The sequence below is a fragment of the Dromiciops gliroides genome, chromosome 5 (assembly GCF_019393635.1).
Source record: "Dromiciops gliroides isolate mDroGli1 chromosome 5, mDroGli1.pri, whole genome shotgun sequence".
Lineage (NCBI taxonomy): Eukaryota > Metazoa > Chordata > Mammalia > Microbiotheria > Microbiotheriidae > Dromiciops > Dromiciops gliroides.
Genome location: NC_057865.1, coordinates 191,463,576 through 191,486,484, shown reverse-complemented (window position 1 = coordinate 191,486,484; position 22,909 = coordinate 191,463,576). Strand labels below are relative to the sequence as shown.

Sequence of the window (22,909 nt, the reverse complement as noted above, 5' to 3'; positions counted from 1 at the left end):
TCCCTCCCTCCCCCTCCCCAAGCACTTTCAGCTCTGCCATCACTTAGGAAAGGGAATTTGCTCATTGAGATCTCTCTCCACCAGTGAGGTCACAGGCTCAGCCCTTATTCCCTTCCCATCACTGGGTAGAAGTGAAATGCTCCATTGTTCTTCCTGTTCTCCAGAGAGGATTGGGATGGGGTTGGGGAGGTCAGCACAGGCAGGAAGCCACACTCTTCCAGGCTCTGAGGTATTCCATCCATGATATTACCTCTCCTCCCCCTCTTCCTACTTGCATTTGCACCTTCAGATCAGACGTTCTAACCCCTCCAGCCCTTGAAGTGAGAGGGGAGCTGTCTCTTTTCAGTAGATTAGGACTTAGAAGGCACTTGATCACAGGCCACTGCTTTTCCCCCTGCCCCTTCGGTTGGGATGTCTCTAAGTAATCTCTCCTTCACCCTTCAAAGCTCTTCCCTAGCAGGACGTTGCCTTTCAACCTCCAATCGGGCTTGCTGCGGCCTCCTTCCCAGAGCACTGGGAGGCTCTGGGGAGGAATCCCCACTGGGTATTTCCCCCTCCTCAGATTCTTCCTGTTCCCGTAGCAGCATCTCAGCCTCTGCCCGGTCCTGATTGGGGGGATGTAGAGAAAAAGTCAATGAATCTTAGTTGGCAGGGACCTCCCAGCAGTTGTATGATCCCAGCTACCGTCCTCTCTGTAACAACCCTGTTACACAATCATCCTCACTTTGCTTAATTAAACACTTCCAGGAATAAGGAGCATACCTCATTATTAGCTCTAGTGTCATCAGTCAAAAGTTTTTCTTATATTAAACAGAAATCTACTTCCCTGTAACTTTTACACATTGATCCTGGTCCTGCTCTCTGGAATGACATAAAATAAATCGAATCCCTCTTCCAAGTGACAATCCTCTAAATATTTGAAGACCATTCTCATACCTCAAGACTGGTTAAACATCTCCAGTTCACTCAGCCATCATTACCTCATATTTTCAAGACTTCTTGCTATTCTGGCTGCCCTCTTTTCCAGTTTATTAATGTCCCTCTCAAAGTGTGACAACCAGAAAAATTCCATATAAATACTTGAGATATGGGCTCCCTCTCCTTCCATTCCTAATTCTATATTTCTATTAATGTAGTTTAAGATCAAATCAGCTTATTTGGCTACTCTTCTCATTACTGATTCATGTTAAATCAGTAGTCAACTAAAACCACTGTCCTTTTCACATAACCTACTCTATCCAGTTTCTCCTATCCTGTATTTGGTAAAATGGTTGGGGTTTTTTTTACATTTTTTTTTTTTACATTTGGTACTGTAGTAGACTGTTTTCCTGATTCTGCTTACTGTAATCTACATATACTGAAATATATCTTCCCATACTTCTCTGAATTATTTGTATTCATTATTTCTTATGGCACAACAATATTCTATTTGCTTATCACAGTTCATTCAGCCATTCCCCAGTTGATGATCATATATCCTATTGCCAGTCCTTTCTTGTCATAAAAAGTTCAGCAATAATATTTTGGCATATGTGGCACCTTTCTGTCTTTGACCTCTTTGAGGTATATGCAGCATAATCTCTAAGGTGAAAAGATATGGACATTTTAGTTACTTTCTTGGCATAATTCCAAATTATACACATGATTTTTTTAACCTAACCATCCACCAGAACTATTCTGTTTCCTATCCCTTCCCATTCCCTTGTTCTCTTGTCTTCTCTCACCTGTTCCATGTGCTCTGGGGCCCGAGTGTGCCAAAGTGCTAAGGTGCATCGTCGTCCCTTTGTCACGGCCCATACTCCATGGGGATTCTCTCCCCCAGAGCTGAAGGCCACAAGGCGCCCGCATTGAGGGCGTACTTGAGCCTGGGAGTCAAGAGGGAGATGGGAGGGGGTGGGGAGAAAGAATGATTATGACTGTCATACTTGCAGAAACCCATCTTCCCGCTACATCCCATATAACCACCGTCTCCTCCAGGGACAGACCTATAAACAAGTCACCTCCTCCCACTCATTTGTACCATGGCCTGTTCAAAACAAAGGCTAACATCCAGGTTCTGGTTTCTGTGGTCTCAGACCAGGCATGAGGTATGGAGACACATAGAGTGAATCTCCTAGAACTCCGAGCTTTCCCTCACCCTCCACCCTCCACCCCCCACCCCAGTGAGGCATTAACCAGGGGAACTATAAAAAATGTTAGAAGCAATGAAGCAGAGCTTAGTTATAAGAATGTGCTAGATCTCCTCTCTTCAGAACTCAATGTGTTGAAAATATATTCACTGGCTCCCTCCCCTGTCACATCCCAGAGAACAATGGCTACAATCCCCCTCATCCTCAAATGTAGGCCAAAGGGAAAAATACCAGCAAGTTTCAGTCCTAGTCAGCTAGAACACAGGATCCTGAGCACCAGGACAGAGATACTGGGACCTGGGGGGAAGGGAAGGGAGCCCCAGATTGTTCACTCCCTATTCCCAAGGCTTTGTTTTGGGATACAGCTCTTCCTGTTTTCTATCCTGCTTATTCTTGGCACCTATATCTCCTAAATGGGCACTATTAAAAAGGGATTTGAGACAATCTAGTAGGGTAGAAACGGGGATAGAATCAGGCTAAAAGGGGAAAAGAACCTTAGAAAAATCTTGACTTCTCTCTTCTCTCTAAACAAATAGATAATAAGTAGACTTAACCAGTCATAGATATGTCTACTTGGAAACTGGCATAGGTAGATACACAGAAGTAGGTAGATAGCAAAATAACTTCCCTTTCCTTTCCTCTCAGTCCCAATTTCTGGTTTTCTTTTCAGGAATTCAATGTGATCTTAGAACTGAGACCTTTTTTTGGGAAACAGAAATGGAGTTCCTTTTCCCAGTGACTTGAGATCATTCCATCACTGGGGTGAGTGAGTAGCAGCAGCAACATTATTGACAGTAAAGTCCCTGAATGAAGTAGGAGATGGGAGACCATGCAGGCCATATGCCCCCCTCGATGGGTACCCCTGTACATCCCAGGGAGGGAAATGTGGCAGAGATCTATGGGTAAATCCTGATTTACTGGCTAAGAGATAAGGAAGGAAGGAGAGAGAATGTGGTGGGGAAAGAGTTAAAGTAGCTCCAGTAGGTTTTTTCCCCCCCTTCATTTGCCTCTGGGCAGCTTCTGATTTGAATCCTGACTGCCCTGCCCCCCCCCAACCTGGGTTTCCCATCCTGGGGCTCACCGTCACAGTGAGGGCATCTGGCTCAGTAAAGAACAGGTCTCCACCCTGGAAGTCATCATTCAGATAGAGGAGCCCACTGGGGAGGGAAAAGGGGAGATAGTGAGCCTCTCTTCTATGCCCAGATCATAGCATTTAGAGCCTGAAGGGAACTTTTAGTCCAATTTCTGTATTTTACAGATGTTACACTAGAGAGACACTCCCATTCCTAAAGGCTCTGTCCTGTGAAAACTGTGGAGGAGGGCAAATAGACCAGTCTTCAATCCACCCTCACTCCCACCTGTAGTCTCGGTAAGTATATGCTGGTGGTTCCTTCCAGCACTCCCCACTGTAAGGGTCCAGAAGACAGTTGTCAGCATGGACGGGGTGGCTCAAGTCCATCCGCTGCTCTTGTTCCCCTGGAAGGCAGAGCCATTGGGTAGGAATATGCAAGTCACTTCTTTCCCTCTGTTCCTACTGCATGTAGTTGCACCCCAATGGGCCACTGCGGACGGACATTTCCCTCCGAGCCACAGATACTACCCAGAAGAGCCATATGAGAAAACAAGCACAGGAGGAAATCTGACTGAGGAGGAAAAGGAGCATTCACCCAAGCATGCTGGGGATCTTAAGGGTGTTAGCACCAGAAGAAGAGGCCTTGAGGTGGGGTGAGGGCACCAGGTGAAAGGAAGCCTTAGTAAATACCATCAATGGCACTTCGGCACACTAGGTGAGTGAAGGAGAGGTGCAGGGGCCATCCAGGGGAGAAGTATGCCTGGGTCAAGTTCCGTGCCCGCTCACTGGCCTCCAGCAATAGTTTAGCTCCCTGTCTGCCCACAGCTCCAGCCTGGGCCAGCTACAAAGAGGACATGGGTGAAAAGAGTAATGAAGAGTGACAGAGAGGGAAGGCAGCCTCCGCCTACTTCTCCCATCAACTCCAAGGTTCCCTGCCAGCCTCTGTTTTGTTGTTGTTCAGTCATGTCTGACTTCATGTGACCCCATGGACAAAATCCATGGTATTTTCTTGGCAAAGATGTTGGAGTAGTTTGCCATTTCCTTCTCTAGTCCCCCACTTTAGAGATGTTGTTGTTGTTTGGCCTTCATTCTCAAAGAGGACCATGACATTGGGGTGATATCATGAATTGCACTGAATTGGATTTAAGAGAAGGGGTGCTGTGTGGGGACACCAACCTCACTCTCTTTCAGAGCCTTCTAGGTTCAGTGGCAAGTTATACATCAGGATGACTGGAGATGGCTTCTGATGTTTAAGGCAATTGGAGTTAGTTGACTTGCCCTGGGGAAGTGTCTAAGGCCAGATTTGAACTGGGATCTTCCTGGCTCCAGACCCAATACTCTAACCATTGTACCACCTAGCTGCCCCTGCCAGCCTTCTTAATATGCTCTTGCTCTGCTTACCCTTACTCAATTTGTTTTTAAGAATTCTTTTTTTTTTCTGGGGCAATGGAGGTTAAGTGACTTGCCCAGGGTCACACAGTTAGTATCAAATGTCTGAGGCTGGATTTGAACTCAGGTACTCCTGAATCCAGGGCCGTGCTTTATCCACTGCACCACCTAGCTGCCCCTTCAATTTGTAATATAAGCCTCAGGTAGCTGAGTTACCAGCCCCCTAGAGCAGTACTTTCCTCTAACTCTGAGCAAATCTCTAAGGTTCCTAGTACATCCCTTCTCCCAATGCTGGGGAAAGGACTTAGGAGTATGGGCCCCTCTTACCTGGGCAGCCCTGAGTACCGTAAGCCCCTCAAAAAGCTCATGAGGAGTATGGGGAGAGCGTCGGCTCCGGTATCCATCTCCTGTCTTAGCTGCATCCTAAACAGACAGAGAGAGGCTATGATACCAACTCCCCACCAGCCCACAAACTGCTGCTAATTTCACTCTGCACTCTCTGCCATGGGGACTGAGACATCCTTCCCTAGAGGTCACCCAGCTCCAATATGCTTTTCACCTTCCCCTAGCCCCATCCCCTACACTTCCCACTTTCTTTTTTCCCCTCACCTTAGCCAACTGTAGCAGGATTTCACACTCAGCAGGGGTGAGCAGCCCATCCAGCACCGCCCTCTCAGAACCATTCAGCTGCCCTGCATCTTGGGTTAGGGTCACACCCTCCAAAAAATGGACATCTGGTATGGGAATAGGAGTAAACTGAGAGGGTGGAAGGCCAGGGACCCCCAAGGAGAGGGTTCTAGGAGCCCTTAGGGCACACCCATGACAGTGTCAATTGGCTGACCTTAAGCTTCCCAGTCCCATATGATGCCCTCCCTTTCAGATCCCGCCCCGCCTCCTGCCCCAGGAACTCACCCCTCCACTTTGCTAGGGACTCTGGCTCCAGAGGTTGGGAGTCCCAAGGCCTCTTCTGATCCTCTCTCCAAGATTAAGACACATGCTCGGTTGGGGAAGAAGATATTCCAAAGACCACTATGAAAGATCTATCCCCCCTCCCCTCTGCCAGGAGCCCAGACCTTAATCTTACCCTTACTCTTACCCTTTCCTCCTCCTCCCCAACTCCCCTCTCCAGTCCACTTTCATCATGAAGCATTTCCTACCTAAGTTTCTTTCTCAATCCCTCAGGGATAAGATCCTCTGGGGTCCAGGGATCCTATAACAGTAAGGAACAACTTCCTTACCTCCAATCCACCCCAGACCCTTCCCTCCCCTCAAAATCTGTCCTCCCTTAGGGCAACTTTGCCCTGCACTTCCCACCCAAATGTCCTCTCAGGATTTTCATGATGATGGACATTCTTGGGGTGGGGAGTATGATGGATATCCTCCATAGGAGACATTCAAGGGGAACATCACTCACAGGATCTTTGAAACTGGTCCCCAGGTGCACCGCGGCATAGTATAGCAGCTTCTTCTCCCCCAGGGATTGAAGTACAAAATGTCGGATGTCCTACGGGTGTTGGGGACCAATGCATGGAGAAGCAACTTAAAAAACAAAGCTGTGACGGGACTCCCTACCCCAACTGAATTACGAGAACAAGTTTGGAGCCACTTTTATGAAATTTGGGGATGGACTTTGTGGAGTCTTTGTTGAACTCCCTATGTGAAGGGATTACCATTCATAACATGGGGTTTAGAGCAGGAAGAGAATTTAGAGATTGTATAATCCCATGCCCTGTCATTTTACAGGTGAAGACACTGATGTGGCATGACTTGCTCAAGATCACACAGGTAGTAAGTAGGAAAAAAAAAAACAGGATTTGAACCTATTTCCTCTGACTACTACATCACCTCCTCTTAGGCATATACACAGTGATTTTGATATTATACATTTATAATGTAATATTCTGGAAAAACCATTCCGAAGGGGTCAGGAGTACCTTGGCAAAGGTACAGAGAGGCAAAGGGGCTCAGAGCCATAGTAAGAGGTGACTACAAAGTCACTGAAAAAGTGGCCTGAACCCTAGGGGAGGGAACCTTTAAAGGCTAGACAAGAAAATGCCTTCTCATCTGGGTATCCAGACAAGAGGAACAACATGGGTCAAGAAGGTTACAGAGAAGGGGGCAGCTAAGTGGCGCAGTGGATAGAGCACTGGCCCTGGAATCAGGAGTACCTGAGTTCAAATCCGGCCTCAGACACTTAACACTTACTAGCTGTGTGACCCTGGGCAAGTCACTTAACCCCAATTGCCTCACTAAAAAAAAGAAGAAGAAGAAGAAGAAGAAGAAGAAGGTTACAGAGAGAAAGTGAAGGGCAGAGGATACTCATACTCAGAGAGAAGACTAGGAAATAGATTCTGGAGGGGATCAAGGATATCCCCAAACCCAACAGTAGTGCCATCCAGAATCTACTTCAAGCTAGTGAGGTCGTCTTAATTTGGCCTAGTGTCCAACCCAGACAGAATGGAGATAAAAGAATACGAATCTCAGGACTCCATAAGCTGTACCACCTAAGACAATCTGTGGCTGGACTTTGGCTAACTCAGGATAATATTCTGTCTTCTCTGAATTTGTCCACTCCTGTGTTCTGATTTTTTTTTTTTTTGCTTTGGGTTTACTCCTCACCTTAATTTCCCAGTAAAACTCTTTTGAAAAAATTCTAGGGGGGCAGCTAGGTGGCGCAGTGGATAGAGCACAAGCCCTAGAATCAGGAATACCTGAGTTCAAATCCAGCCTCAGACACTTAACACTTACTAGCTGTGTGACCCTGGGCAAGTCACTTAACCCCAATTGCCTCACTAAAAAAAAAAAAAAAAAGAAGAAGAAAAAGAAAAATTCTAACTTTGTGTTGATCATAAAGAGAAAAGAGATTTATCCACACTTAGCCCAGGATAACTTTGGAGATCAAAGCATACCTAGAGAAAGCAGCCTGGTGAAGGCAGGGTGTGCCCTGGTTCCCTACAAGAATGGATTGGGGTGCAGCTAGGTGGTGCAGGGGATAGAGCACCAACCCTGGAATCAAGAGTACCTGAGTTCAAATATGGCCTCAGACACTTGACACTTACTAGCTGTGTGACCCTGGGCAAGTCACTTAACCCCAATTGCCCCACCAAAAGAAAAAAAAAAAGAATGGATGGGGGCAGCTAGGTGGTGCAGTGGGTAAAGCACCACCCCTGGATTCAGGAGGACCTGAGTTCAAATTCGGCCTCAGATACTTGACACTTAATAGCTGTGTGACCTTGGGCAAGTCACTTAAACCCCATTGCCCTGCCAAAAACAAAACAAAACAAGAATGGATGGAGGTGGGAAAGATAGAGAAGTCAAAACTCATGCATGACTGCTCATCATTTTTCTCCAGGATTTTGCCCTCATGCTTTCCCCCATCTCCATTCACTGTTCTTTCCTACTTTTAATCCTCAGTGGACCAGAGTCAACTCCCCTACATCAGGTGGTTCAAGGGAGCTAAAACTCAGATTGGAGTCAGCCCTCTGTGTGTGTGTGTGTGTGTGTGTGTGTGTGTGTGTGTGTGTGTGTGTACCTGCATGAGTCAAAGGTCACAGTATGTAGCTATGGAAACATTACAGGTGGGATTGGGGGAATTGAGAGTGATTGTAAGAGAGTAACTGGGGGAGGTGGGGATTTGATTATGGCAGGTGGAGAATGGAGTCAAGAGGAGTAACCAGAGATTTGGAGGCAGGAGTTGGTTGCTTAGTTTGGGGATTGAGATATTGAAAAAAGTGTTAGACTCACCTCTCGGGCGCTAAGATCAGGACTCTGTTCTCCCAACAGCTCCTTATAAGTGTTCAGGGCTCCCTTCACAGAATCATCCTCAGGATAGAAGAGCAGGATACTCAAAGCATTTTCTATAGCCTGGGTTAGATTCCCTACTGCAGATGGAGAGATGGGGGCGGGGACAGAGAAACAGCCAGGGTAGGTCCAATGGGGACAGATAAAAGGAAGGATGGAGATGAAAAGATGGAGATACAGACAGAGAAGAGAGGAAGAGAATGATGGAGAGCAGACCATCTCTATTGGGGAGTGTGGAGAAACCATAATGTTTCTCCCTCCTCCTCCCCCACCTTCTGCCGACAGTCCCTACGAGGCGGAGGTTTTCCTGTGTCTAACACCTTTAAGACCTGACTCACAACTTACCTCGTTCAGGAAAAGAGCAAAGAAGAGAACAGAGGGGGGGGGGGAAGGCAAGATGGAGGAACTGAGGCTAGAGGGAGCTGTAGAAGACATTGCCTGGGCTTTCTCATCTGCTTCAGAGAAGACTGGAGGCAGCCCTGAAGGCAATAGAAACGAAGATCTAGATACAAAGAAGCGGAAAGATGTGATTCAAGGAGCTCCCACTTGACAAGTTTTGCTACCCCTTGTTGAAAGGCAAGAAAATATCGTTCCCAACTCTACTCACACTGAGCATGGGCTTCCTGTAGCTGCCATAGCTGGCTGGGCAGAAAGTCCGAGATGGGGGAGTCCTGGCCAGGCCGAGTGGCTACAACCCCAGGACAGCGCTGCCGGCACTGCAGAACTCTGATCCAATGTCCTGGGGAAGAGAGAGGGGACTTAGGCTCCCATGGATCCAGCTTTTCCCCACGGCAGACTCAGCGCCCCGGAAATCCTTTGCCTTAGCTTCAATATCCCTTCCCCTGCATCCGACTCAAACCTGCAATGGCCTCATATAGGCCGCTCTGGCTCTCAGGCTGAGCCTGTCCTTCCTCCTCCGTCTCTTCCTCCTCTGGGAGCTGCTCCTCTGGTCCCTCACACTCTGCTCGGCAGTTCTCCATTTGGGCCAGGCTCTCCCTCAGGGCCTCTTCCAGGAGAGGCAACGCTGCTGCTACCTCCTGTCTCTTCAGTAGCTCCAGGCCCTCATCATATGCTGCCTAAGAGGAGGGAGCCGGGATTCAAGCTGTAGTCCTAAGTACCAACTATTGGGGGCCCACCTGGTGGTGGTTAGACAGTGCAGTGAATAGAGTACTGGGCTTGGAGTCAGGAAGACCAGGGTTCAAATCCAACCTCAAACACTTACTAGGTGTGTGATCCTGGGCAAGTCACTTAACCTCTCTTCGCTTCAGTTTCCTCAATTGTAAAGTGGGGATAATAATAGCACCTCCTTCCCAAGGTTGTTGTGAAGATCAAATGAGATGATATTTGCACACGGTAACTGCTATTTAAATGTCATCTATTGTTAGTGTTAAACACAAAACCCATTTTGTCTAGTTGTGTAACCATGAGAAAGTCTTTAACTTTTCAGAGCCTTATTTTGCTCATTTGCAAAATAGTGATAATGATCCTAGTAATAGCTATCTCACAAGGTTGCTATGAACACTAGAAGCCACTGTTATTTCTGTAGGTCTTGGACAAATACATAGGGTAGAAGGGAGATAAGAGCTAGAAAGAGTAAAAAGAGTAACTTAGCTGGCTGAAATAAGTTTCATTTAGGGGCATGGTCTCTTCTAGCAAATACCACTTCATAACTAACAGGGGAAAGGAAGTAGAAGATGGAGACTGGAGTCTTAGGATCATAAAATGTTAAAATTCAAAGGGATCCTGGTCCAAACTCTTCAGAGAGTAGAAATGATTCACCCAAGGTCACTTAGCTGCTTAGTGGCAGAACTGAAGCTAGAAACCAGATCCACTGTCTCCCACTTCATCCACATGGTCTATCACAACTCTGGTCTGTCAGGGATATTAGCAAGATGAGGGGTAGATGTCACAGGCAGAGAGTGGGCTTGGTTGGAAAAGGTAACTCACCCAGTGAGGAGGGTTCTCAAGGTCCCGGAAGCTCTGACGACGCACCCTGGACATTCGATGATACTTCACCAGGTCCTCCCGAATCTGGAGGTGCTTTGGGTTTGCCACGTAGAAGGTGTGAGCTGCTGCCACAGCCAGGTCCAGTTTCTTCAGCTTTGAATAAGTCATTGGGGCAATGGAAAGGTAATTATAAGAGGGAACCCAAGGGCAGTTCCCTCCATATACCATACCTGTTCTCTCTAAACATACATTCCAGGGCAGCTAGGTGGCGCAGTGGATAGAGCACTAGCCCTGGATTCAGGAGGACCTGAGTTCAAATTTGACCTCAGACACTTAACACTTACTAGCTGTGTGACCCTGGGCAAGTCACTTAACCCCAAATGCCTCACCAAAAAAAAATTAATAATAATAAACATACATTCCACCCTGGCACAGTTTCCTAGGTCCAGTCAGTCTTTTTCCCTTGCTGAGGACCACTAAGCAAATGGGGGAGGGGGGCATTTTGAATGTCTTTCTATGGCAAACATTGTCTTTCCACATCTAAGGGGTAGTCTGTGTTGACAAGTTCCAGCGCTGAAAAAAACCTTACATATTTTCTAGTCCAACCCCTTCATTTTAAGCCCTGAATTTGGAGTCAGGAGAAACCTGGGGTCAGATCCCAACACCAACTTTTACTAGCTGGAACTTTGGTTAAGTCACTTAACCTATTGAACTTCAGTTTCCTCAACCATAAAATAAGGATAAGAATACCTTGTGACTTGCCCCAACAAGGTTGTAGTAAGAGCCAAAGTAATATACATATATGTTATCAGCTATTGCTGATGAGAGAAGAGATGACCAAACAGGGAAAGTGACTTAGCTAAGGTCACAAAAGCAAAACGGAGATTCAAGCCAAGGCTTCCTAACTCCTAATCCAGATCTAGGTTTGGGGGCTTTGGGGTAAAGAAATATTAAGGAAATGGAGGCACCTGGGCAGACTGGGGTGTTGCAGGATTACCGTTAGATATCAGATTGAGTGGGATGGGCAAAGTAGGGGAAGGTGAGAAGACCTTCCTCCCGCAACTCCCTGCGTGAGTGAAAGGGATAAACTGGGAGAAGAGATTGGGAAAACGTCGCGGATGAACATGTAGGCTTTTAGGACCCCGAAGTGTGTATAAAAGAAGGAACCGAGGGCCTGTGGCGCTAGGTAGAGTATGAGTCCAGGCCACATAAGCAGAAAACGCAGGAAACTGGATTTTCTATCTCCACCCCTCTCTCTCCTTCACCAGCTTCTGCATCCTCAGGGACAACAGCCACGCATCCCTCTTCCCCTCCTCTTGTCTAGGTCTAATGGCCCAGATCTCCCAACCCCCACTTCTAGTCCCAGGCACCCCACCCCCACCCCAGTCCTCCTCGGGAGTCTCTCTTCTCATTCCCCTCCTCTAAAAATCCTCTGACCCTACTGTTCTGGATCCGGTTTTACAAAGGATATCTTTGATCACTCTAACATTGGTTTTAATGTGGTACCGTGGAAAGGTGCAGATTCGGAGGCCCCGTGTTCGAAACCCAGTTCTGTCCCGTACTATCCATGTGAATCTGGGCAAATTAACCTCCTAACCTCTCTGGGCCTGGCATCCCCCTTCTGTAATTTGAGGAGGAGGGGGAATGGATTAGAGACTCCTCAAATGGCTCTCGCCTCCCCCTACATTGTCGCTCTAACATTACGCCCTCTGGCTTTTGTTTTTCAAAGGATCGTTGGATTTCGTGTAGGAAGAAACCTTAAAATCTAGCCCAAACTGCTTACTTTACGGATGAGGAAACAGAGGCCCAGAGAGGTGCAGTGATTTGTCTCAGGCCACACAGGTAAGGCAGGAAGAGGAGCAGGGTCGGTATTCGAACCTCCAACCCAGTTAGCTCCAGAAGAACCTGCACTCCAAAGACTGCGAGCCGCGCCCCACCGCAGCCCTTGCCCGCACCTGGTAGTAGGCCCTCTGCAAGTAGTTGTAGGGCTCCCGGCGGCGGAAGGCATCCTGGAGCGCACGCACCGTTCGGTGCCCCGAGGCGCCCCTGGGTCCCAGCCTCCGGGCCGCACACTGGCTCACGCATTCGGCTCGGAGCAGCGCGGCGCGGAGCAGCAGCCGCTCCCAGGGCCCGGGACTGAAGTCGGAGCCGGGGTCTCCCGAGGGGACTGGGGGCAGCTCGGTCCCCGGCTCCGCTGCGCACTGTGCCCCGCAGTCCCGCCTCACGCGGCCCACTTCGGCCCTGCTTCTCAGCGCCTCCCGAAGGAGCGCGACGGCCCGCTCCCAGGCCCCCGCGGCATAGGCACGCAGCCCGTCCGCGTACAGCAGGTCTGGGGACTGGAGAGGCGCTAGCCCCGGCAGCTGGGCTAGGCCTCGGGGCTCCGCGCACTCCCGGGGCGGCAGGAGCAGCAGGAGAAGGAGGAGCGGGAGCATGATGTGGAGGTCCGGCAGGAGAGGGAGAGAGAGGAAAGGGAGGAATGCAAGAGGGAGGGGAGAGGAAGGAGAGAGAGCTAGAAAGGAAGCGAGGGGGATGGGGAAAGAGAGGGAAAGAAAGAATGAAAAAGCAAGCCGATAGAGAAAGGGAAGGAGGGGTAGAGTGGGGTAGAATATCTCTTCCCGTTGGGATGATCAAGAGAGAATGAAGAGACAACCAGAGGAATATAGAACAGAGGGGGAGAGAGAGAATTGGGTAGAGGGAAAGAGTAGGATATGAGAAATATGTAAGAAAAGAAGTAGGGAACTTGGATCAGGGAAAGAGGGAGGCAGGTTCGGCCTTTTGGGGAGGATTGCGGTGGGGAGGAAGAAAGAGGAACCACCGAGCCCTGGTGCTTCTGGCTAAGAGAGATGGACGGTAGAGTGAGAGTAGGAACTGGATAGTGGGACTCATGGAGACTAAGAAGCCAGTGGGATGTTCTGGAGGTGGTGGCTTGGTTCTGGGAATGCGGCCCTTTAGGACAAGAAATAAAAAGTCCTTCTACTAACTAGTATGGTGGTCATCAGGGGAATAGGGCACAGCATGGTATCCCAGTCTGTTAAATCAAAGGGGACCTTTCACTTAGAGAAGTGATTCCCAAAATAGAATTGGGGGAAGCAGAAAAGTCTTCACCTTTTTCTTTTTATCTCTACATACAAATGTTCCCCACACCACTTTTGACAAACCAGACAACATACATAGATCTCTTTCCTTCATGGTCCTAACTCATTTGGGAACTTGGAGTAAGAACCTCTGAATTTAAGTGCCAGAAGCTACTGGAACTTAATAGCCTTGTGACCTTGAACTAAACACTCATCCTTTCTAATGCTGTAGGTTCCTCATCTATAAAACATGGATAATACTTTTGCTACCTACCTCCCAGGGTTGTTAAGAGCAGACAACTCTGTGAACTGCAAAGTGATTGATAGGTGGGACTAGGGATATAATATGAATGTGAGATTGGGTATGTGACTTTGTGTGTGTATCTTTGTCCCTCTCCCTGGATCTCTCTGTTGCTTTCATGGATCTGTCTCTCCATGGTCCTTTTTTCTTACCTCAGGAAATTATGAGGAAAGGGTTTTAAAAACCGTAGAACACTATATAAATGTAAGCTATTCCTTTGACCACCAGCACCACTACCCACCAGGACACAGGGACTACAGCTGTTTCCACAGTAACACTTTAGATTTTAATACATTGGGCTGGGGATGATGGGAAGTAAGGAGCAGGGTCCAGTCTTATAGACATAGTAGTCAGAGCTATGATGCCCCAAATCCAGTCCCCCCATTCCCCTCTTAAGTCTGCTGCTGACAGCTGTCCTAGGTTTGAGTCTGTGGTGAGTTGTAGACAGGACTAGGTTAAGGGAGACATCTACCCAGGCTCCCTTCCTCTTAAGTCTGTTGGGTTCATCCTGGGCTCACAGGCTCAGTGGGGGGAATATGGGTGTGTTTGGGCCCCAAATGCCTCCCCAAGCCTGTGGGTCGCACTCGGCCCCATTGAGGGAGCATCGTCGCCCTGTATATAGCCCCGTAGATACTCCAGTCACCCCAGCATCAGGGGACCCCAGGGAAAGACGACGGGGTAAGGGACCTGGGGCCCGGGGCCGACGGGGAGAGGGACCTGGGGATGCAGCAGGAGAAGGCAGGGGTGTCTCATCAATGAAGGTCGTGATCTCATCTCGGAAGAAGCCAGGGCCCCTTGGAGATCCCCCACCTCCTCCTAGCATTCTGCTTTCCAGGAATTGATGCAGATTGGTCAATGCTCCAGACTCCTCTTCATCATCTTCCATGCCTCGGAGTGCCCCTAGTTCCCTGTTTGAGGATGGGATTATCCGGATGTCATCCGAAGACGACCACTTATGCAGGAAAGAGCCGGGTGAACGAGGAGTAGAGAAGATGTTAGTCTCATCATGAGATAGTCGTCTGGACAATGGGACCTGGGATGAGAAAGGTGAGATCTTAAGAAGCTTCATGGAGCAATATATAGATAGGACAATTCCTGGAATAGAGAGGGATCTTCCCTGAAGATGGGGACTTTTGTGTGTGTATTCTCCACCTCAAAGGCTCTTTCTCAGTCTGCATTTCCTTTTTTGCAGGACAATGAGGGTTAAGTGACTTGCCCAGGGTCACATAGATAGTTAAGTGTCAAGTGTCTGAGGCTGGATTTGAACTCAGGTCCTCCTGAATCCAAGGCCAGTGCTTTATCCACTGTACAACCTAGCTGTCCCCAGTCTGCATTTCTCAAAACTCAAAAAACAATTTCAATAGGTTTCCTCTCTAGTTCTCCTTTCCATTGAAGGCCCATGTGCATGCGAGCGAGCGCGCGTGTGTGCACACACACACACACACACACACACAACCACACTTTAAGCTAGACTAAGACCTTCTTTCTCTCCATCCCTCTTATGTGTTTTCTATATTGATTTCTTAGGTTTCATGGACTTAAAAGGATTTAAGGGACCTTAGAGAAGATCTAGGCCAACGCTTTCTTTTTCAAATGAGGGAGCTGAGGCCCAAAGAGGTAGAACCTGCACCAAACAAAACACCTGAAGCTCCTCCAATCTATCCTTGTACCTTTTGGGCCTTCTGCAGGCAGAAGGCCTACCTAACATCTCACCTCCTACCCCTGACCTGGGAGTAGAGAAAGATCCCTGGGGGAGAGGGGTTGGCAAATGGACACAGACAGAGCCCAAGTCTCTCCCTTTCCCAGGTATTGGGCTTCCTTGTCCTTCACAGTGGGCTATGATGATAAAGAGGACAGGGAAAGATCTATCTTTTCAGCACAAGCTGAGTCACTTGGAACCAAGCTTTCAAAGAACCTTAGGGAGGTCAGGAGATTAGAATACCCCATCTTTTCTCAGGTCCATACCTGCAAATAGTGGACTCTCTCATGAGGAGGAAATAGCATGTGTCTCCCGCTCAGCATCTTCACCTGGGTGGAGTCTTGGCTCCCTGGCCCAGCAGCCCCGTTAGCATCAAAACGGATTTTGCAGACCCGGCCATCAGTATAGTCATTGCCAGCTCCATCTTGGAAAGAAAAAGGGGATGAGCTATGTGGTTGGATCATGAGACCACCCAATGTATATAATTGTCATTGTCCCCAATGTGCCCCTCACCCTACTACCTCTCAGACCTCTTCTTATGATTTGACCCTGCATACCCCCTTCCCTCTTGACCCCAACCCTTTGGTTGAGAAGGAGCTGTGAGTGTGTGTGTGTGTGTGTGTGTGTGTGTGTGTGTGTGTGTGTGTGTGTGTGTATGTGTGTAGCTTCTGACAATGAAGGCAGGCTGTGAATAGGTCACTGAGGAGAAAAGAGCTTTAAGTTGTAACAGGGCAAAGGGGTAGAAGCAACAGAGGGGAAAAGAAAGGCCCAGAAATCAAGACTGAGAGCCCAAGTATGCAACAGGATCGCCCAGGGTGTGAAGGATGGCAGGGAAGGTGGAAGGGACCCTAAGCACGGTGATGGAGATGTGTCGACAGGGGGAGCTACAGTGCAGTGTATGGACCCTCACCTTGTGCACAAGGAAAGCGCTTCAAAAAGGAGCCTTCCCCCTCATTTTATAGAGGAAAAAACTGGGGCTCATATAGGGAAAGTAAGGTGGGGGCGGGGCACTCCCGTGCCTTTTACAGGCGCTTGGCAGCAAGGGAGTTGTAGAGCGAGTGAAGGCAGAGTTTGGGGTCTGTAGGAGTGTTCTCTGTGCGGAGTGGGGGGGGGGGAACAGTGTACACAGTGGAGAGGGTAGACATCCTCTGACCATCCTCGCCATCCTCCTCGGACATGATAGCCACACACTGCTCCCACACGGTGCGCACATCGGCTCGGTAACGTTCACAGGACCAGATGAAGGAGGGCAGGAGCAGAGTCTGTACCATGGAGCACCATAGCACAGCCAGCACCATCCATGGGGGCGCAGAGTCAGACTTCAGTGAGAAGAAGCTCACTGCCTGGGGAAGGAGGGCAGGAGGCTTGTCAGAAAGCCGGCCAGGGGGCCGAGCCATGCTCTCTCCAGCCCAGTGTCCTGCCTCTGAAGGGGGGAGGGTACAAGGGACAGCTGGAGGATGGGCTTCTGTCCGGGAGAAGGAAACTAGGGATGAGGAGCGTAGGAAAGTTAACTAGAGGCAGGTCAAGAAGACTGGGATGGAGAGCTGGGCTCTAGGAGGGGAGGCAGAGCCTTAAATAGAGAGCTACAATGGAGACCTGGAGGTCGGGACAGAAGGGACGGGGTGGTGGGGGAAGTTATCTCTACGGGGAGGGATCTGAGAGTGAACCAAGGAGGGAGAAGGTTCTATTCTAGATGAAGGGAGCTACAGACTAGACAAGGAAGCTGGAGGCTGGATGGCAGGGAGAGGGAGGTGGAGTGTGGAATCCCGATCTCACCAGGATGGGCACCCCAGTGAGTGAGTCGTAGAGAAAGACGATGGCGCTGACCAGGTTGGTGACCTGCAGGGACGTCTTGGCTGATTCAGAGCCATCCAGCGAGGACCGACGCTTCCCTCGGGCATCCTCCACTACAATGGCTGGAACCTCAAATGCTGGCCGGGTCCCCAGGCCCCCTGTACCTCCCCCTCTTGATCCCTCTCTACCCACTGATTTCCGGGCCCGTCTTGCCCGACGGGGTCGGGCCCACAGCGTCTGGTAGAAGGTGATGGCCACACACACCAGCCCCATGACGATGCCACCAAGCAACAAGAGGCTAAAGCAGACACCGAAACCCAGCCCGATCTTGGAGACAATGAACTGGCAGCCCCGGGCATAATATCGCTCGCCATTGTTGTGCCAGCCGATGGAAGGCAGTGTGGACAGGATGAAGCTGACCATCCAGATGCCCATGACAGCATGCAGCGCCTGCTTCTTGGCGTTGCTGAGCCGGTAGTTGACGGGCCAACGAACCATCCACATCCGGTGATAGGAGAGTGAGGCCACAGTGAAGCAGGTGGCTAGGGCCAGCGTGTAGTAAGTAGAGACAAAAACTTTGCAGATGCTCTCGTTCCAGTCGTAGTCGGAAGAGGCCTGGCGTCGGAGCTGCACCACAGCAAAGGTGGTGAGGGGCACCGCTGCCATGAGGATATGAGTGCCAGCCAGGAAGCAGAGCAAGAGCTCCAGGGGTTTGTGTTTCTGCTGCTTGGCTGAGATGCTGAGAATGATCCATGCGTTGGCTAGAAGAGCCAGCATTCCACAGGCCAGCCATGACAGGGCATTGGAGCGGAGGGAGGCCTCCTCCACCCCAGTCCCTCCCCGAGCCATCCTCCTCTTCTTCCTCTGCCCCCCACCCCCTCTTAAGTTCTGGGGGGTGGGGGGGAATGGATTCACCCAGGAGCCCCACTGAGACTGCCCCCCATGACCCTTAGGATCCCAGTTTCTCAATTCCCCTCCTCCCCAGAATGAAGCAAAAAAGTCCCTGTGGCCTACCCCACTGCCTTGTCCTTCATGGCTCCCCTAAGATGTCTTTTGCCGGGGTAGAAAGGAGGAGAAGGAATCCAAGGCTAAGGGTCAAAAGTGACAGCCCTCTGTCTCTATATATTTTGTCTTTGCTCTCCCTCAAGTGGAGAAAAGCACCCTTGCTAGGTTCCTGGGTGGGACCTTCTGATTTCCATTCCCGCCTCGCTTCCTATCGTTTCATCTTCCAACAGACTTAGTGGGCTGCAGCTCCTTTGGGTCTCTCCATGGGTGCAAGGGGTCTTCAGCAGACAGAACCTGCTGTGGTAAAGAGAGCTGCAGGTAGGCCGGGGTGTGGGGGGGCAGGCTTCCTTTTTTTCAGTTGGTTTCCTGTGCTTCCTTCCTTCATTTGAAATTACAAAAGATTGCAACCTTAAGTTGTCATTTAGTCAATTTCCCTGGCCCTACAATGAAACCTGGGGTCAATGGTGCTCCATCATTTCCCTCTCTACTTTTAACTTCAACAGTGTTCTCCTTCCAAGAGCCCTAGGTCACCACATTTTTCCTATTCCTGTTCCCAAAGCCCTTTGCAACAGTCTATCCAATCTCCCCCCACCCAAACCCCATCTCTGTTCATTTCCCCCCAGATTCACTGATAGGGGAACCGTAAATAGCTCAGCTCCATTGGAAGTTCATAGTGGGAGACAATGGGGGGAAGGGGTGGCAGTGAGGAAGGGTATGTATCCTCCATCCTGTTCCAAACCCTCCATTCTCCTAAGGTTAGGACTTATCACCTCTTTCCTGCCTTCTCAAGACCCAACTTTTCCCTTTCTTTGACCCAGGGGAGTACTGGAAAGTGGAGGATGGAATTGAAAGGCAGAGGGAAAGAGCACCCAAAGGAGGGGAAACTGTTTGACCTTAGAACAGAATCATCCAGAAAGGGAGAGAAGAGAGAATGGGTGGGTGGAGGTGGAAGAAGAAGAAAAGGGAGAGTTTTGGGAAAGGGAGGAAGAAAGAAAGAGGAAAGTAGATGGGAGACCTAGAAACTGAGAGGAGCTAAAGGGTCCTCTAGGTAAGGGAAGGAGCTGAAGACATAAAATCTGGGGCCCCACCGGGTGACCTTGTCTCTCTCCTCCCTCTGCTTGGGGTGGGGGTGGGGGCTGCAAAAGCAATGAAGCTATTGATGCTATGGAGCTCTGGGGAAGGAGTTGGAGCAAATCAGGGGAACATAGTAAGGAGGGGAGAGGATCCAAGGGTCAGAAGGAGCATACAGAGGTTGAGAGAGGTGAAAGGGAAAGGTACGAAAGCAAGAAAACCAAGGGTGGAGGTCACTCCTTACAGAGGAGCCCTCAGCCCCTTTTCTGCACCCTTCCATGAGGTCATTGCACCCCCCCTTTTTTGTTTTCCGTATGGAGCCCAGTAATCTGAGTTGCTATGGTGATGGCTAGCTGGGGGGGGCAACGAGAGTTGGGCAGGAGTACCCCCTCCATTTCCGTTTTCCCCCTCTTTAGACCCTCTCTTGTTTTTTTCCCTCTCTTGGTTCCACTGGGGGGAGGGGGTACCCTTGGGAAAGAAAAGCTTGGAGGAAAGAAGAGAGAGGATGAAGGACAGAGAGGAGGTGAAGGACAGAGTGGGGAGGGGGGAAAGGGATGGCAGATCAGGGTGGGGATGGGAAGCTAGGGAGTCCCCTATGTTCTTATGTTTCTTAGAGAGGTTAGGAATCGGCGCACCCACCTCCCCAATGTCAGGAACAGCAGGTGGCCAGGGGAGGAGGGGAACTCGGGGACGGGGAAGGGGAAAGAAAACAGTGTGGGGAGAAAGCAATGGGAGTGGGGAACCTAGGGAAGAGGGGTCGGCTTCTTTCTTACCTCTGCCTGCTCCAAGCACTGCCATGGAGACTAGAGCATCTCTCCGGTTGCAGCTCCTTCTCCTTGCCCGCCTATTCTCTCTCTCTCTGTCTCTCTCTCTCTCTCTCTCTCTCTCTGTCTCTCTCTCTCTCTCTCTCTCTCTCTCTCTCTCTCTCCCTCTGTTTCTCCCTCCCTCCCTCCTCTCCTCTCTCTCCACATCTATTTCCTTCCCTTTCTATCTCCGTCTTTCAGAGTCCCCCTCCCTTACTTTGGCTGTTGCTTGTCACTCTCAGTAAGGGTGACTGAGGGAATTTTTAATTTGGGGGGAGGAGAGGGAGGAAGGGAGGGCTCTTGGAGGGAAGGATACAGTGGGAGACCTGAAGGCTCTGACTTAGAGAGGGGAAGGCAAAGGGAGAAGCCAGAGAGAAGGGATAGGGAGGGCACCAATGTGTTGGGGGAAGGGGGGCAGCTTCATTGATGATGCGATGTGTATGTTTCTCCCCCCCCCCACTCCCACTCCCTCCGGACATACATACTGAGGCAGCATGCAGCTGGTATTTTTTGTGGGGGCTGAAGGGATGTATCCAGGGAAGGGGAGCGGGGAGGATGTGTGTCATTGGTGTCACTGTGTATGCATGTGTTTCTGGGCATGGCTTATGGGTGGGTATGTGTCACGATGTGTGCACTGCGGGTTGTGTTGGCAAGTGTGGAACATCCATATTGGTTCTGTGCAGTGTGTATGAGGGCTTGTGTGTGTGTGTGGGGGGGAGAGAATATGTGCTCACACATACATTATCAACAACACATAGACCCACCAAATATGGATACAAAGAATGTACACAAATACTTTGATTCCCATGTAGCCTCACAGCCTCCCTCCCCAGCCCCAGTCCTCTCATAGTCACTCACAGACGCATAGTCTCACACAGACCCTCACATACATTAGGGAAACAAAGCTCCACCCTCCCCACCCCCTTACCTCATGCCCTTTCTGGGCCGAGTGATAAAGAGGGAAAAACCCTTGGGAAACTGTAAGGAGTAAATTGAAGGAATTATGGGTGAGGATTGGAGTTATTGATTGAGCTAGCGCTAGGTTTAGAAAGCTGGAAAACTCTGTCCGACTTTCCTGTTCCAGTCTAGCCATTTATTTATTTATTTATTTATTGGGGAGGGGGAGGGGCAATGAGAGTTAAGTGACTTGCCCAGGGTCACACAGCTATTAAGTGTCAAGTGTCTGCGGCTGGATTTGAACTCAGGTCCTCCTGAATCCAGGGCTGGTGCTTTATCCACTGTGCCACCTAGCTGCCCCCACAGTCTAGACACTTGAATTGGAAGAAAGGCAGTGCAGCTCAGTGGAAAGAGCTCGGGATTTGGGATGTGTAGAGTCATTAATTCATATGATACGAGAGCTAGAAAGAACCTTAGAGATAATCCAAATTTTACAGATGAGACACCAAGGTCCAAGTAGATTAAGCAACTAGCTTGGGGTCAGAAGAGTGCAGGCAACTGTAACGATTGGAATGACGCCACCTGCTGGAGACTTACTGTAGAAGAGTTCCACCCATGAAGCGAAGGTCTTTGAGGGCAAGACCAGGAGTCTTTTCTTTGGCATCAGGAAGTGATGTTGGGTAGTGGCAGGAAGAAGGAAGGGACTGGTGCTCTGTCTCGGGCTCTTTCCTTTGGACTCTGGTGGAGAGCGGAGCTAGAAATGTGCTCTCCCTTTAATAGATAGGAATCTAGGCCTTTCTCTCTCTACCAAATTCTTATTCTCCTTAATAAATGCTTAAAAGTCTAACTCTTGCTAAAGCTTATAATTTATTGGCGACCACTCATTAGATATTTTAGACAGTTTAGCTAGAATTTTAGCCCTTAACACACCTGACTGAGAGACCTTGGGCTAGTCACTTCCTTTTGCTCATTTTTTCTCACTTGAAAAATAGATATGATAATATTTGTAGTACCTATCTCACAGGGGTGTTTTAGAGCAATGTGGTGGAGTGGTAAGGACACACAACCTAGAGTCAGGAGACTCAGGTTCAGTCTCTGAGCTCTGCACTTTGCACTGCATAGGCAAGCGCCAACATCTCTAGGCTTCAGTACCAATATCTGTAAAAGGAGGTTGCTTCCAGCTCTCAATCACCGTAAAGTGGTTTAATGGATTTGATCGTGTAAATTATTATTATTCATTATTCCTCAGGAAATTGTACAGCATAATCCCAAACTGGGTGGGTAGAGCATAAGACCTGGAGTGAGGAAGACCTGAGTTCAAATCCAGCCTCAGACTGTGACTCTTGGGCAAGTCACTGTTGTGTTTTCATTCCCTCATCAGTAAAATGAGCTAGAGAAGGAGATGGCAAACCACTCCAGTATCTTTGCAGAGAAAACCTCAAATGAGGCCACCAAGAGTTGAGACATGACTGAAACAACTGAACAACAACAGTAATCCCAAACTATTTCCTACCTTTTATTTTTAACCTACCTTTATGTATTTCAATGTTTATTGATATATTTGCTTTTTAAAAACCTGCCAGTTCCTAATAAATACTCAAATGAACCCCCTTACAAAAAACATTCCAATATTTTTCATTGTTTTTTTTTTCATTTGTTTGTTTTTTGGTGAGGCAATTGGGGTTAAGTGACTTGCCCAGGGTCACACAGCTAGTAAGTGTTAAGTGTCTGAGGCCAGATTTGAACTCAGGTCCTCCTGACTCCACAGCTGGTACTCTATCCACTGTACCACCTAGCTGCCCCATATTTTTCATTGTTAACAGAATAATCCTTTAACTTGGACAATGAGGTATGAATCTTGACCATTTTATTTGACTGGAGTTTGGTTGCTTCCCCATTTTCCCTTTCCTATTCTCATTCTCCTTGA

The 22,909-nt window shown here is 49.1% G+C and overlaps 2 protein-coding genes across 5 annotated transcripts; both read right to left on the bottom strand.

Annotated features, from left to right (window-relative positions):
* Nucleotides 1–3: 3 nt before the first annotated feature.
* On the bottom strand, nucleotides 4–12,847 carry P3H3 (prolyl 3-hydroxylase 3). Its single transcript, XM_043967354.1, has 15 exons — nucleotides 12,294–12,847; nucleotides 10,339–10,491; nucleotides 9,251–9,467; nucleotides 8,999–9,130; nucleotides 8,335–8,471; nucleotides 6,005–6,094; nucleotides 5,748–5,800; nucleotides 5,503–5,567; nucleotides 5,200–5,324; nucleotides 4,918–5,013; nucleotides 3,892–4,042; nucleotides 3,488–3,605; nucleotides 3,211–3,286; nucleotides 1,725–1,865; nucleotides 4–605 (listed from the first exon to the last, which is right to left on the bottom strand). Exons 1-15 carry the CDS (start codon nucleotides 12,768–12,770, stop codon nucleotides 441–443), a joined length of 2,196 nt encoding a protein of 731 aa, XP_043823289.1. The 5' UTR covers nucleotides 12,771–12,847; the 3' UTR covers nucleotides 4–440.
* Nucleotides 12,848–13,959: 1,112 nt separating this feature from the next.
* On the bottom strand, nucleotides 13,960–20,581 carry GPR162 (G protein-coupled receptor 162). 4 transcript variants are annotated; one of them, XM_043968322.1, is made up of 5 exons: nucleotides 20,056–20,581; nucleotides 17,240–18,508; nucleotides 16,566–16,755; nucleotides 15,679–15,836; nucleotides 13,960–14,746 (listed from the first exon to the last, which is right to left on the bottom strand). In XM_043968322.1, exons 2-5 carry the CDS (start codon nucleotides 18,053–18,055, stop codon nucleotides 14,228–14,230), a joined length of 1,683 nt encoding a protein of 560 aa, XP_043824257.1. In that variant the 5' UTR covers nucleotides 18,056–18,508; nucleotides 20,056–20,581; the 3' UTR covers nucleotides 13,960–14,227. The 4 variants fall into 4 exon arrangements, with proteins under 4 accessions (XP_043824257.1, XP_043824255.1, XP_043824254.1 ...); XM_043968320.1 differs by having other exon boundaries at nucleotides 13,962–14,746; nucleotides 17,189–18,590; nucleotides 20,056–20,573; XM_043968319.1 differs by having other exon boundaries at nucleotides 13,962–14,746; nucleotides 17,189–18,508; nucleotides 20,056–20,573.
* Nucleotides 20,582–22,909: the final 2,328 nt, after the last annotated feature.